The 13,512-nt window shown below is 39.6% G+C and overlaps 1 protein-coding gene across 2 annotated transcripts; it reads right to left on the bottom strand.

The window, feature by feature from the left end:
* Positions 1-801: 801 nt before the first annotated feature.
* On the bottom strand, positions 802-9,447 carry LOC134360239 (uncharacterized). Of its 2 annotated transcripts, none has more exons than XM_063074341.1 (7): positions 9,265-9,447; positions 8,477-8,562; positions 8,069-8,392; positions 6,896-7,180; positions 5,336-5,482; positions 2,426-2,460; positions 802-2,324 (listed from the first exon to the last, which is right to left on the bottom strand). In XM_063074341.1, exons 2-7 carry the CDS (start codon positions 8,556-8,558, stop codon positions 2,319-2,321), a joined length of 879 nt encoding a protein of 292 aa, XP_062930411.1. In that variant the 5' UTR covers positions 8,559-8,562; positions 9,265-9,447; the 3' UTR covers positions 802-2,318. The 2 variants fall into 2 exon arrangements, with proteins under 2 accessions (XP_062930411.1, XP_062930410.1); XM_063074340.1 differs by lacking the exon at positions 9,265-9,447 and adding an exon at positions 8,938-9,252.
* Between the last annotated feature and the right edge of the window lie 4,065 nt (positions 9,448-13,512).

Below are 13,512 nucleotides of genomic sequence, written 5' to 3'. Positions count from 1 at the left end.
TCTCAAGTATTATTGGCCTTTAGCACATGGATTTAATTGGTTATTAATACCTGAAATATATATTATTATTGGTACCTAAATACGCAAATGGTAGAATTCAGAGGTACACTAAGTTTCTATTGAATCAATATCTGCCAGTGAGTCAATCTGTGTATAAAAATGGCATTTCCTCATTCCAACTTCAGAACAGTTCGATGACAAGAGCTGAACTGTTCTTCTTGTGCACAATTAAATAAAGTGTGATTGAGGAATGAGAGTGAGTTGTCAGAATCCAGTTAGTCAGTGATGATTCCGGGCTAATTTTCTTTTTCCGTTGTCCATCGATTTTCGATGTTGACTGAGGCCTGGGCAAGGTTGTATGGAAGACTGGCAGTTTCCCATGCTGCAAGTCTCCCCTTTCCACATCACCGAAGTTGTCCAAGGGAGGGCCACTAGGACCCATACAGCTTGGCACCGGTGTTGTCGCAGAGCAATATGTGGTTAAGTGCCTTGCTCAAGGACACAACACGCTGCCTCAGCTGAGGCTCAAACTAATGACCTTCAGATCACTAGACCGATGCCTTAACCACTTAGCCACCGGGCTAATAATGCAAAAGCCAAGATTATTAATCTAGAGTCACTGAATACAAATCCCACAGTGGATGCTTGAGAACTGAATTCTATTGATTATACAACTACCACTTTACATCATGGGTCCACAGATGAATGGGCTGAAACCCTTTGGGCTGGGACTCACAGAAGATCATGTGGTTCAATCTGTTGGCAAAGGAATCACACCACGGAGAAAAAGAAGTGAAAGGTTATGTTTATTTCCCAAATTAAGTCAGCAACGTTTCTAATCACTTCACAAAACAATTTTTTTTAAATCCCACACCTTTTCACTCTTCTGTAATAAAACATAAAGCAAATGACACTCAATTTTCATTTTGTTTGAATTACTCACTTGAACTGAATAGTATTTTTATGAGGATCCACTGGAGGACCTGATATATTTTAAGGTTGCTGTCACCAAATGTTAGGGCTTGATTTTAAAACTTACATTTGTACAGCCAGCTCACATTCATTGGCATGGCTCACATAAGCAATAGTGTAGGAGAGTAAGATAATAGAAATGGTTAATGTATCTAAGTACTTTTAGGAGGAAAAGAACAATATAAGATTTACAAAATAATTAGTATAAAATATGTATAAAATATCAAATGAGCTTTATAACTGGGCTATGTACATAAAACAAATTAAAGTAGAAATACATAAAATAAACAGAAATTTTATAGAAGTTAATTTTGATATTCTAATCCTTAAAACAGAGAAAAGACAACTGATCAAACTATAATCTATAATATTGCACATGTGCTCACTGCATTTGACTCAAAAGACAAAGCACAAAAAATTACAACACATACATTTGTTATAATAATAGACAGCCGTGGGTTTGCACCTCTGCTGGTCTGTGTCCTCTCCAGGGTGCAAGCCTGGGCAGGAAGATTTGAAGAACCGGCTGTTGCCCACGCAGCGTGTTCCCCCTCTCCATGTCACTGATGTAGTCCAAGGGAAGGGCAAGTGCCAATACAGCTTGTCACCAGTGTTGTAGCAGAGGTTGCCAGAGTGAAGTTGCAAACATTATTAAACTGCCTTAGGGACCCTGGTTCCGGATTTCTTCCTCTGGGTTTACTCCCGAAGCCTTTCCCACGGGTGGGTATGGCCGCAAGGCAGCGGAGATTTAAAATCAGAGATTTCCTTCTCCATACATACATTACAAGTGGCAAATACATGTAGTATTCCACTTACATAATGCTCCTTCTGCTTCTGTTTTCGACTGAAGCTGACTACATACCACATTTCACTTTTTTAGTTCCTGAGAAGTACAGCTCAGCGGAAAAATAGCTTAATGGATTCATTCAACAGGAAGCAAACTTTCAAAGTGCAACTAAGCTTAAGAGCTTATTCTCTTTTCATTGCCTTATGGTGATTTCGTACACAGACTTAGTATTTCAGGTATAAAACAGGGTCATTCCTTGACACTTAAGTTTGATCTCACTGATGAGATTTATCAATATGTGAAGTCATTAACTTCAGATAAAAGCAATGGTGAAGAGTTCAACAAAGTGCCAAAGTTAAAACTGGAATTGTTATTTTACCCAAGAGCTGAGATTTTTGAAAGCACAATTCCTGCTTTCAAGTTATTACAGAGGAATGTCTTAGTTCTTTGTGAAGGATGTTGAAGTTTCACAGTTGCACAACAGAACATCAGGCAGATCAGACATCACGTCACAAAATGATGGTTCCTCCATGTAAGTTTGAAGTTAGCGGGGCAGTCTTCAAAGCTGAATAAGAAATTACTTAAGCTATTAAACAAGAACAAATAAACTTTGAAAATCGTGATGTGTGGGGCTAAAAATAAGTCAATGTTTGAAATCAAACCTACCACTTGATGTTCTGATTCTTCCTTGGACTGTTGAACTAAAAACAAAAGAAAGTGAATTATTATTATTTATGTCACATTAATTTTAAGTAAATTAATATTTCTTGATGTAAAAATAATGCAAATTATTTTCCTTATTGTTCTTAAAGTCCTAATCACGTATACTAAGAGTAGTAACAATGACAGTAATAATGAATTCTTACATTTTCTGTAATATTCAGGTATTTCCAACAATAATGGAATGCAAAATTGATCCAATTTTTAGACTGGGACCAGGCTACAAATAATATGTCACTCCTTTTCAATAGGAAATTATGTTACCAATCGATCAGTTTAATTGTCTCAAGTTATAAATAATCCAGGTGAAATTAATTCAAATCCTAGCCTCACAATATGGGTAGTTGAGCGCAGTTTAATCAATTGCCTGCTGCCAGTAACTGTAAGCATAAAGATTTAACTCTATCTATTCCCCATCCTGTTCTTTCACTTCTTCCCACCTGCCTATTGTTATCCTGGCTCCATTCCTCCTCCGCTTTCTCCATGTGGTCCATTTTCCTCTATCAGATTCTTTCTTCTCCAGCCCTTGACCTTTCCAACCCACCTCGCTTCACCTATCACTTTCCAGCGAGCCTCTTTCACCTCCCCCACCTCCCACATTTTTTTCTGGCATCTTACCCCCTTCTTTCACAGTCCTAAAGAATGGTCTCAGCCCAAAATGTCAACTGTTTACTCTTTTCCACATATGCTGCCTGACTTGCTGAGTTCTTCCAGCGTTCTGTGTGTTTGCTTAAGATTCATTCTCTTTAGAATATTGTAGAAAACAAACCAATTGCTTATTCATGTCCTTTAACAAAGAAAACACACTACTCTTAATTGGTCTGGCTTTTTTAAAATCTGAGAAAATTCCTACGTTGCTATCTCAACTATCCTATACACTGGCAAGTCACTCAACTAACTGCTAAAAACACACACAAAGACTTACTCAATGCACTTCAAAGTTCAAAAGTTAACAATTTATTATTAAAGTACGTACATATCACCATATGTACTACTACCATGAGATTCATTTTTCCTGTGGATATTCACAGTAGACACAAAGAAATACAATGGAATCAGTAAAAACTACACAGAAAGCTGGTCAAACAACCAATGTTCAAAAGAAGGCAAACTTTGCAAATGCAAAAAGAATGTAGTAAATAATATTAAGAAGATGAGTTGTAGAGTTGTCTAAAGTGAGTTGTGGAATCAGTTCAGTGTCGAGGTGTGTGAAGATATCCACACTGCTCAGGAGTTTGATGGTTCAAGGGTAATAATTGTTCCTGAGCCTGGTAGTGTGGGACAAATGGCTCCATAATTTCACACATAAATTATGTTTTTAAAAGCTTCTGTTCTTTTTTATGGAATGCTCTCTCCAGCACCATTTGCTTTACCTAATACTACACCAATACTTGGTGCACTGTAAATGGTGGTAGTTTGATAACAGAATCAGACCCTGCAGAAGGTAAATCAGAACTTTCCAGGGTGACTCACCTGGTGAGTCTTTAGGTGCAAGTGGGAGTTTGGTGAAAAGTTCTGCACATTCTGAGGCCAGGATTTGGAATAATCGATTATAAAACACTGGACAACAAATTTTTCAGAAGTGTTGCTTCCTCAGAATTTTTTTTTTGTTTATGGTAGACTGCTTGAAGATGAACACAAATATAACTTCAGGCTACTTTTACCACGTAGGAATTTGGAGAAACAACAAATTAACTTTTATTGAATATAATGTGTTTAATTGCATAATGGTGCTGATGCTTTCCAATAGTTCAACTAAGTTGAAAATATTTTGTTAACGATTTTCATTTGTACTCAGTGTCTGAAGCTTCTCGCTTAAGTGTCCACAACAGTTCGCCAGTATTGATAGATTCCAGTTGGTCTGGTATCTTTTCTCCATGGTGAAACCTTTCACCATGCTCATCACTAACAGCACCAAGATTTGCAGGGAAGAAGTCTAAATGGGAAGGCAGGCAATGAATCTTTAGTGACATGTTGGACTTTGTGGTTTTACATGCTTGAAGCATGCTTTCAACCAGCTGCATGTAGTTTGGTGCTCTGCTGATGCTGAGAAAAATTTCAACAACTTCCTTGAATGCCTTCCATGTGATTTTCTCCAATCCCACTAGAAATTCTTCAAACTGCCTGTCATTGATGACCTGTTTGATTTGTGGACCAACAAAAATGCTTTCCTTAATCTTGGCATCAGTTAGTCTGGGAAGCATCTGTCTCAAATATCAAAATCCTTCATAGAAATATTTGTGCCTGGTGATAGCAAATTCCATCCTTACAGTCCTGAACTCAATAATTATTACTAAAACCTGTCGTGTCATGCGGCAGCCGCGCCGCCTAAGCACGCCTGGACAAGATAGGAAACTTTCCAGCTTACGTTGTAGGTAACATTTTAAGTGACTTGAATTATGAATTGAAATACTAAACGTAAGTTTATTTTTCAAAATGGTACATGATAGGGAAATTTCATGATGATTTTCATGGTCAGTAGCCCAGAATTCATAAGATACACCTAAAGGTATTCAGGAAGCAAAATCTTTATTGTCCAGTGTAATTTATTATGGTGTATATTGATACTTTATCTACCTATCACCGTAAACATCCACTGTAGACAGGATTTCAAATCTGCTTGTTTTTGGAAGGCAAATGCACAAATACAGCCCTGCTAATGATTTCAACCAGCCAGCTGTAGATCATAACAATTTGGCAACCATTAAAGTTTTAAATCTTTCACAGATTATGAAATTATATTTTATATTGATCATTGGTTATCTATGCATAATTTTACACCAATAATTAATACTTTGAGTTACAAGGATTCAGAAGTTTTACTTGGAATTAAAATCATTTGCTGAAATAGTGTACCTGGATGGTGCCTTCTCCTGAATTTCAGAAGACCCAGGATGAGTATTCCAACTGCAAGACCTCCAATAACGATACCTACTGCTGTGAGGGCTTTTCTCCTTTTTTCTTCAGTGTGTTTTTTATTATTTAGCTGATATACATTTGAAACTAAAAAAAACAACAGAAGAGCTGTAAATTTCATCATCAATCTTTATAAGAACACTGACGTCATATGCTTATACACTCCACAATTTTTAAAAATCAGTCATGTTGATCTCCAAGCAAAACTGTATAATCCCATAACCACCCCGGAAAAAAACACCCTAGAGAGCTAAATATAGCCTCTGGAGCATAACAAATGTAAGAAAAAGAATGATTGGAACAACTAAAATATAACAACTTCCCTATCATTCAATGAGATTGTGCTTTTTTTCTCAGCTATATTTTCAAACACTTCCCCATATCTCTAAATATCCAAACTTCTATTTATCTCAATCACGGAAATATTTGGCGATTCAGTCTCTGCAGTCTCCATGGGTAGATTGACCAGCTTCTGATGAAAAACCTTCTTCTCATCTGGGTCACGAAAGGACAATCCTGAATTTTGAAACTGATGCTGTGTCCAGACACTTCAGCCAGGGAAGAACTGTGATAATTTTGTACCTTCCAATGAGATCAACACTGATTCTTTTAAATTTAAGGGAGCAGAGGTCAAAACCCCTATTCTGGGAATTAACCTAGTTACCCATTGCTCCAGTCTCTCCACTGCAAATCCATAGGCAAATAGTATTCCAAATGTTGGCTCTCCAGGGCCCTAAATAATTGGAGCAAGATGGCCCTATTCTTGAAGTCAAATCATTGTGCAATTAAAACCTAATAAATAATCTGGCTTCCTATTTATTGCATCAAATGGATATGAAATTCCAGTGATTTGTGTCAAATGATGTGTACATTCCTCTGAACACCAACAGCTTTCAATTTATCACTATTTAATGGTGGAGCAGGTTTGACAGGCCAGATGGCATCATCATGTTTCTATTTTTTATGTTCATATATTCAATTGTTTCCCTCCCCCACTACTCCCATCTTCTCTCTGTACCTTCCCCCTTTGATTCCACATCTGACTAACCCAGTCTTACCTGAATTCACCTATCACCTGCTAGCTCTTGTTCCAGCCCTTCTCTTCACCCTCTAATGGTTTATATCTCTCCTCTTTCAGTCCAGATGGAGGGGCTAAACCCAAGGTATCAACTGGCCATTTTTCTTACAAATGCTACCTGAACCATTAACTTCTTCTAGTTTTTTCTAGCTAAGACTGATCACTGCAGCACCCCACTTGTCATGCCTCCCAGATTGAAAATCACCAGCCTATTTCTAATTTTTTTGTCCATATCCCAATGTTCAGACTTGGCCAGTATATTGCACCTTGTGACATATGCTGAAATTTGTTTTGTTACACCCACTCAAAGTTCTTCTGGAAATCCAAATATACCAAGTTGGCAGCATTGAGAAGCAGAAATATTGTAGCAATTAGTTAAACAATCATTTTCCTAATCATGAAAAAGAAGATTATGAACATACTTGAGATACTGTTCTTGGCTTCATATTTATGCTCTGCCTCATTCCATACAGCACAGGTGTAGATATGCTCCTGGTCAGTTTCTGACTTTATAATTGGAAGTGTGCTGGTAATAGAGATCAGTCCTTGAGCAGTTTCACTTTCTTTGTTTTTTGACCTAGATGTGAGGTTTTTCCCATTGACGGTCCAATGAATCTGAGCAGAAGGATATCCAGTTGTTTCACAACTGACCACCTTGGTCGTTTCTGTCAAATTAACTAAGGCCAGTTTTGGCAAACTGTAGGGAGCTAAAAAGAGAGCATTGTATTATTTGATAATATTGGCCAATCTTTCATTATTCCAAAATCTGCCATCCCTGTCATGGTATTCCAGCGTGGCCCCTGAAAATCAAAACTCTTAACACTTAATAATGGCTGAACGCCACCCAATTGCTATCGCAGCTCAGGTAATCAGCAGGACCCACTGAATAGATGCAGCAACCAGTGAGACCCTGAGCTCTGCGTCAGAGGCTTTCACTTTCATGAACATTCATCGAGCTGTAAATATTTTTGCATTGAAAAACAAACTCTTATCTATGCTATATAACTATTTAAGGAAAATAGTTCCAGGAGACATTTTCCATTCCTTTGAATGGGTACTGCTATGCTTACACCATCTTTAAGCTGCAAAGCCCTGGGTACAGATTCCTGGAGGATACTCTTGGTGCAACCGCTGCCTGTGGGGTACGTCACTACTCAGGAGAGATAGCAGTTCATTCTCAGCATTAATGCCAAGGGATTCTTGCCAGCATAGGTTGATGCAAAAACACCAAAAGTGGGTAATCTACTCAGTAGTACAGTCATCCAGCATGAGTGGATACTTTCACCCTACCAGTTACCTGGTGAGTTTACTAATATAAGTGGGGCTTGGTTGCAATGAAAGTGATATGATTGGGGACAGTCTGGAGATTTGAAACCTGTTATATAAATGCAAAAGTATTCTTTGTTTTACAGATAAAATTCTCATAGTGTTTATTTACCTACTGTAACTTTCTATCTTTTTTTCATAAATGAAGTCTATATTTGAAATAATAAAAGCAAAACAAAGGTGTTTGGGTAAGTAAAACTGCATTTGAAGTCAGTTAGAATTAACCAGGTTTTGAAATGAAAAAACAGGGAAAGCACACTGTTACTCACCTTTAACCACTAAAACGATGTTAACTTGCTTATATCCCACATCTGTTTCCATATAGTAAGTATATTTCCCACTATCTGAAAGTTTTGTTTTTTGAAGTAGCAGCGATACATTTTGTAGATCCGAACGAAGTAATTTAATTCGATTCTGAGCTTCTCTGGCATTATGATTTCTATCAAACTTAAAAACAATTCTAGAATTTCCATCATCTTTGCTCAATTCAATTGTGATTTTACTTGGCTTTGTTATTGTCAGGTTGCATGGCAATATCGTGTCCTCCTCAAATATTCCCGTCACCGTCTCCTCGCACTTCAAAGTCATGAACTCTGCAAAAAAAATACATCCCATCATCTTCCATTACTATCATCACGTTGAATGAGCTAGTGACCGAAAAACGATTTACTACTTACCTTGTGCAGAGTAAAGGTTTGCAAACAGCACAAAATAAAAATATATTTGTAGGTTTAAATCCATTTCCAGAATTCCCTTCATTTGCCTGCCGATTGAAACACAATATAGAAAAAAAAGTTTAAAGATCAGAAATCGAATATTTGTCAGGAATTTCATATAATGTAAATTCCAAGTAGGTCATTAAAAAGGTAAATTGCATCAACTACATATTGTTGATCAATCAGAAAACCTGGTAACCTGCTGGTTTTCTAGTTTGCTCTACATTCAGCAGACTCTTCGCGACTGCGGACATTCGCTGCCTGGATCAAAGTGTTAATGCAAACACAGAAAATCAGAAGAGCTAAAGCAACAGGCAAGTGGAGGAATCTACAGAGGGCAACCGGATTTGCCATTTCGATCCACTTGAGAAAGCTGCAAGAGTCTGCGATGAGCTGTGGAGAAATCGCGGAGCCAAGCTTACCAACGCGCTGAACGCTGTCTCCCGAGAGCCCCCAAAACTCGCGTTCGATTCGGCGGACTGGGGACACTCTGTTTCCTGGACTTTCAATTTTCTTGCTTTCTGTTTCAGTGGCGATACCGAGTTTCAATTCGAAAAATAACTACCGAAGATTTATGCCTGACATGCAACTTTGTTAAGTTGTACGGCTGTTAAACTTGCAGGTAACCCGCAGTCTAATCACCAACAGCCCGCTCGGAGAAGCGTCTTACGAAATGAAGGTCAATGCCTGCTGCGAAAACCGAAACTAAAGCGGGAATTACCCGGGACTGTAATTTCAGAAAACCCTACCCTTTCTTGTAAGAAATATACTGTCCCCAGCCGGACTTTCTCCTTATTGCACTGCTCCGGCATTTATTCCAGGGACATTGTCTAAAGACCGTCTTCCAATTTTTATTTTAGTTTTCTTCGTGAACGTTAATTAATATTGTGGTCTGACATCGCAAATATTTGCATTCATAACGAGCACAAAATAATCACTTCCGCATTCTGAGCGTTGGTTTGGATTGCACTGGCAAGGAAACCTGTTTTGTGGTTAAGTGAGCCACAAACAAACAAACGAAGCTGTAGACTTTGCAGGCTTTATGTTCGCTTCTAGCAAACATACAGGGAGGGGGCTGGTGGGAGAATCTCTCAAAAACCAAAAAAAATAGCTTTTAATTTTGTTTTAAGTTACTACAACGAGAGCAGTTGATCAATATCAACAATCAACATACAAGATTAACTCACCGTTGCCACTTTATAAGGAACCTCCTGTGCATAATATAGTGACTACTATGTTAGTGGCCTTTTGCTGCTCTAGCCCATCAGCTTCAAGGTTTGATGTGTTGTGTAATCAGATTGGTGCTGTGTGATCAGTAGATCTGCATTGTTTACTGTCACCTTCCTGTCAACTTGAAACAGTCTGGCCATTCTCCTCCGACGTCTATCACTAACAAAGCATTTTCACCCACAAAACTGCTGCTCCCAGGGGACTAGTGGTTTCTGAGATACTCAAAGCCACTCCATCTAGCACCAGCCATCATTCCATGCTCAAAGGCACTTAGATCACATTTCTTCTCCATTTTAACATTCGGTCTGAACAGGAACTTTGCATTGCATTGCAGTCACACAATTGGCTGATAAAACATTTACATTAATGCGCAGGTGTACCTAATAAAGGGGTCATTAAGTGTATGTCACTATATTGGGTGTGAACAGATAGTTCGGTATAGTTCTATGTGTACACATCCCAATTGATGTCTAGCTTTGAAAATTCAAACACCTTCATCAAGACAAAGTCAACTGCACCATGTATGTACCCCTGCATTCTCACTTGCTACTCCTCAACAATGTATGGGATGGACGATGGGGACAGGTCAAGAGAAGTGCAGACACAAAATGCATTTTGTCTTCATTCATTCATTCTTCGGGGCACTCCTCTGTTTTTGTGGATGTTGGCATAAAAAAGAATTTCAGGATGTATATTGTATACATATCTCTGACATTAAATGTACCTATTGAGACCTATTGAATGAATGTTTCTGTGCCCAGACTTCCATAGAAGCCTATCCCTCCCTAAATCCACCAATATAAACAACAGGAATTCTGCAGATGCTGGAAATTCAAGCAACACACATCAAAGTTGCTGGTGAACGCAGCAGGCCAAGCAGCATCTATAGGAAGAGGCGCAGTCGACGTTTCAGGCCGAGACCCTTCATCAGGACTGTCCTGACGAAGGGTCTCGGCCTGAAACGTCGACTGCGCCTCTTCCTATAGATGCTGCTTGGCCTGCTGCGTTCACCAGCAACTTTGATGTGTGTTGCTCCACCAATATAACATTGGATACTCACATGGTTAACATAGAAAAACATGGAAAACCTACAGCACAATACAGGCCCTTCGGCCCACAAGGCTGTGCCGAACATGTACTTACTTTAGAAATTACCTAGGGTTACCCATAGCCCTCTATTTTTCTAAGCTCCATGTACCTATCCAGGAGTCTCTTAAAAGAACCTATCATATCCACCTCCACCACCATCACTGGCTGCCCATTCCACGCACTCACCACTCTCTGTGTAAAAAACTTAGCCCTGACATCGCCTCTGTACCCACTTCCAAGCACCTTAAAACTGTGCCCTCTCATGCTAGCCATTTCAGCCCTGGGGAAAAAGCCTCTGACTATCCATATGATCAATGCCTCTCATCATCTTATACACCTCTATCAGGTCACTTCTCATCCTCTCTCACTCCAAGCAAAACAGTGGCTTGCCCTTATCAATGATAAATGTCAACAAATAAAGTAAGAGAAGGCTACATAAGAAGTCAAATACACGGTAAAGCGGAAATACAGTTGACTGAGAGAGCTAGAAAAGGTAGTATTGGGATACAAAATGAATTTGAAAGAGAATATAAGGTTATAAAACAAGGGGATTTAGCAGAGATGTTAAACCTGCAGGTTTAATGTAAACATAGTAAGAGAAAATGATTGGTAAAGGGGAAGTGATATGCATTGGAGACTAGTGAGAAATAATTTGCTTAATAGCCAGCAGAAGGTAGAGGAACAGGTATGTAGGCAAATTATGGAAATACCTAAAAACAACAGGGTTGTTGTAGAGGGTGATCTTAACTTCCTCAATATTGACTTGGACTTCCTCAGTGTAAAAAGGCTTAAACATAGTAAGCTGCATCCGTGACGATTTCTTGAAACGTAGTTTAACTACAGGAGGGACCATATATTGGGAAGCTAGCCTGACCAGGTGACTGACATTTAAGTGGGAAAGCTTAATGTGTTTTTTTTTGTTTGTTTGTTTGTTTATTTATTGATTGAAGTACAGTGTGAAGAAGATTGGCTCCCTGCCAGGAGGAAAAAAGGGGGGATAAAAGAGACCTTTTCTGATTGGCTGCCATTGATTACTGGTGTTCTGCAATATTTGGTTTTGGGACTGCTTTTTGTCACAATATATGGCAATGATTTAGATGATGGAATTGATGGCTTTGTGGCCAATTGATGGTACAAAGGTAGGTGGAGGGAAAGGATATGTTGAGGAAGTACTGAGTCTGCAGAAGAATTTGTACAGGTTAGGAGAATGGGTGAAGAAGTGGCAAATGGAGTACAGTGTAGGGAATGGTATTTTCTTGCATTTTAGTAGAAGGAATAAAGCTGTAGACTATTTTCTAAACAGAAAAATTTCAGAACGCTCAGGTGCAAAGGGACTTGGGAGTCCTTGAGCAGGATTCCCAAAAGGTTAACTTGTTGTTCAAGTTGGTGGTAAGGAAGGCAAATTAAATTTTCAGAGGAAGAGAATAAAAGCAAAGGTATAATGCTGAAACTTTTTAAGGAATTGGTCAGACTGCATTTGGAGCACTGTGAACATTTTTGCATCTCTTTTCTAAGAAAGAATACACTGGTACTGGAGAGGGTTCAGGGGAGGTTCGTGAAAATGTTCTTGGGAATGAAAGGGTTAATGAATAGCATTGATGGCTCTGGCCACTATGGAGAATCTTTCTTCTCCCCCTTCCATCAGGCAAAAAATAAAAAAGCCTGAAAGCACTTACTACCAGGCTCAAGGACAACTTCTGCCCTGCTGTTATAAGACAATTGCATGTTTCCCCAGTATGATAAGATGAACTCCTGACCTCACAGTCGGCCTCATTATGACTTTGCATCTTGTAGTCTACAGCACTGCACTTTCTCTGTAACACTTTATTATGCACACTGTTACTGTTTTACATTGTAAGACCTCAATGCACTTCTGTAATCAACTGATCTGTATGAATTTTGTGCAAGGCAAATTTTTCACTGTACACGTGATAACAGTAAACTGATTCCAATTCTAATTCTTCTCTATCATGTGCCAACCAGACCTTCAAACAAAATTCCAGGTGCTGTCTTACCCACCATTCTATACCAGTTGTTACGAGAATACACATAAAATTAAGATGTTTGCTGGCCTGGGCTAGCATCAGTGGCATCAGCAGTTGGTCTGCCACCTGCCCTCAGGGGAAGGAGAGATAAGGAACAATGGAGCAGCGTCTGGAGATGTGTAATGAAGGGATGTGGGAGGGAGAGCTGCCTGGAGGGGCTCCCCCTTTGAACCCTGAACTGTTTGAAGTGATGGACAGGTGATACCCCAGCAGGGGGATAAAAAGGGACAGGTTCGCTAAGACAGACACACACGCCACCCGAGGTAACGAGACCCTGGAAGCGGTACGCTTCTCACGAGTGGGTGAGAAGTACCAGACAACGACCAGGGTGGAAAGGTACGATCAGCGGGAACCCGGTGTGTGTCCGCCCTTGCCTGGGTGCCGGGTTCACTGCAGAGGATCGACCGCATCTGGAGGAGGGGTCACAGTCGGTGACCTCAGGTGACATCACCAAGGACCCGCCCAAAAAGCTGTTTGTGAGCCATCTCGCTGGTCTGTGAGCCATCTTGCTGGTCTGTGAGTGAAGCTGTGCTGAATGATGAGTTGTTCCTGTTCTCTCTGTCTCTCTTCCCCCACCTTGTCCATCGCCATGGCAAAGATTACTGCGAACTGAACTACTAACTGGACTGAACT

This window comes from Mobula hypostoma, chromosome 22 (genome assembly GCF_963921235.1).
Source record: "Mobula hypostoma chromosome 22, sMobHyp1.1, whole genome shotgun sequence".
NCBI lineage: Eukaryota > Metazoa > Chordata > Chondrichthyes > Myliobatiformes > Myliobatidae > Mobula > Mobula hypostoma.
This window is presented reverse-complemented; position numbering and strand designations above follow the sequence as displayed.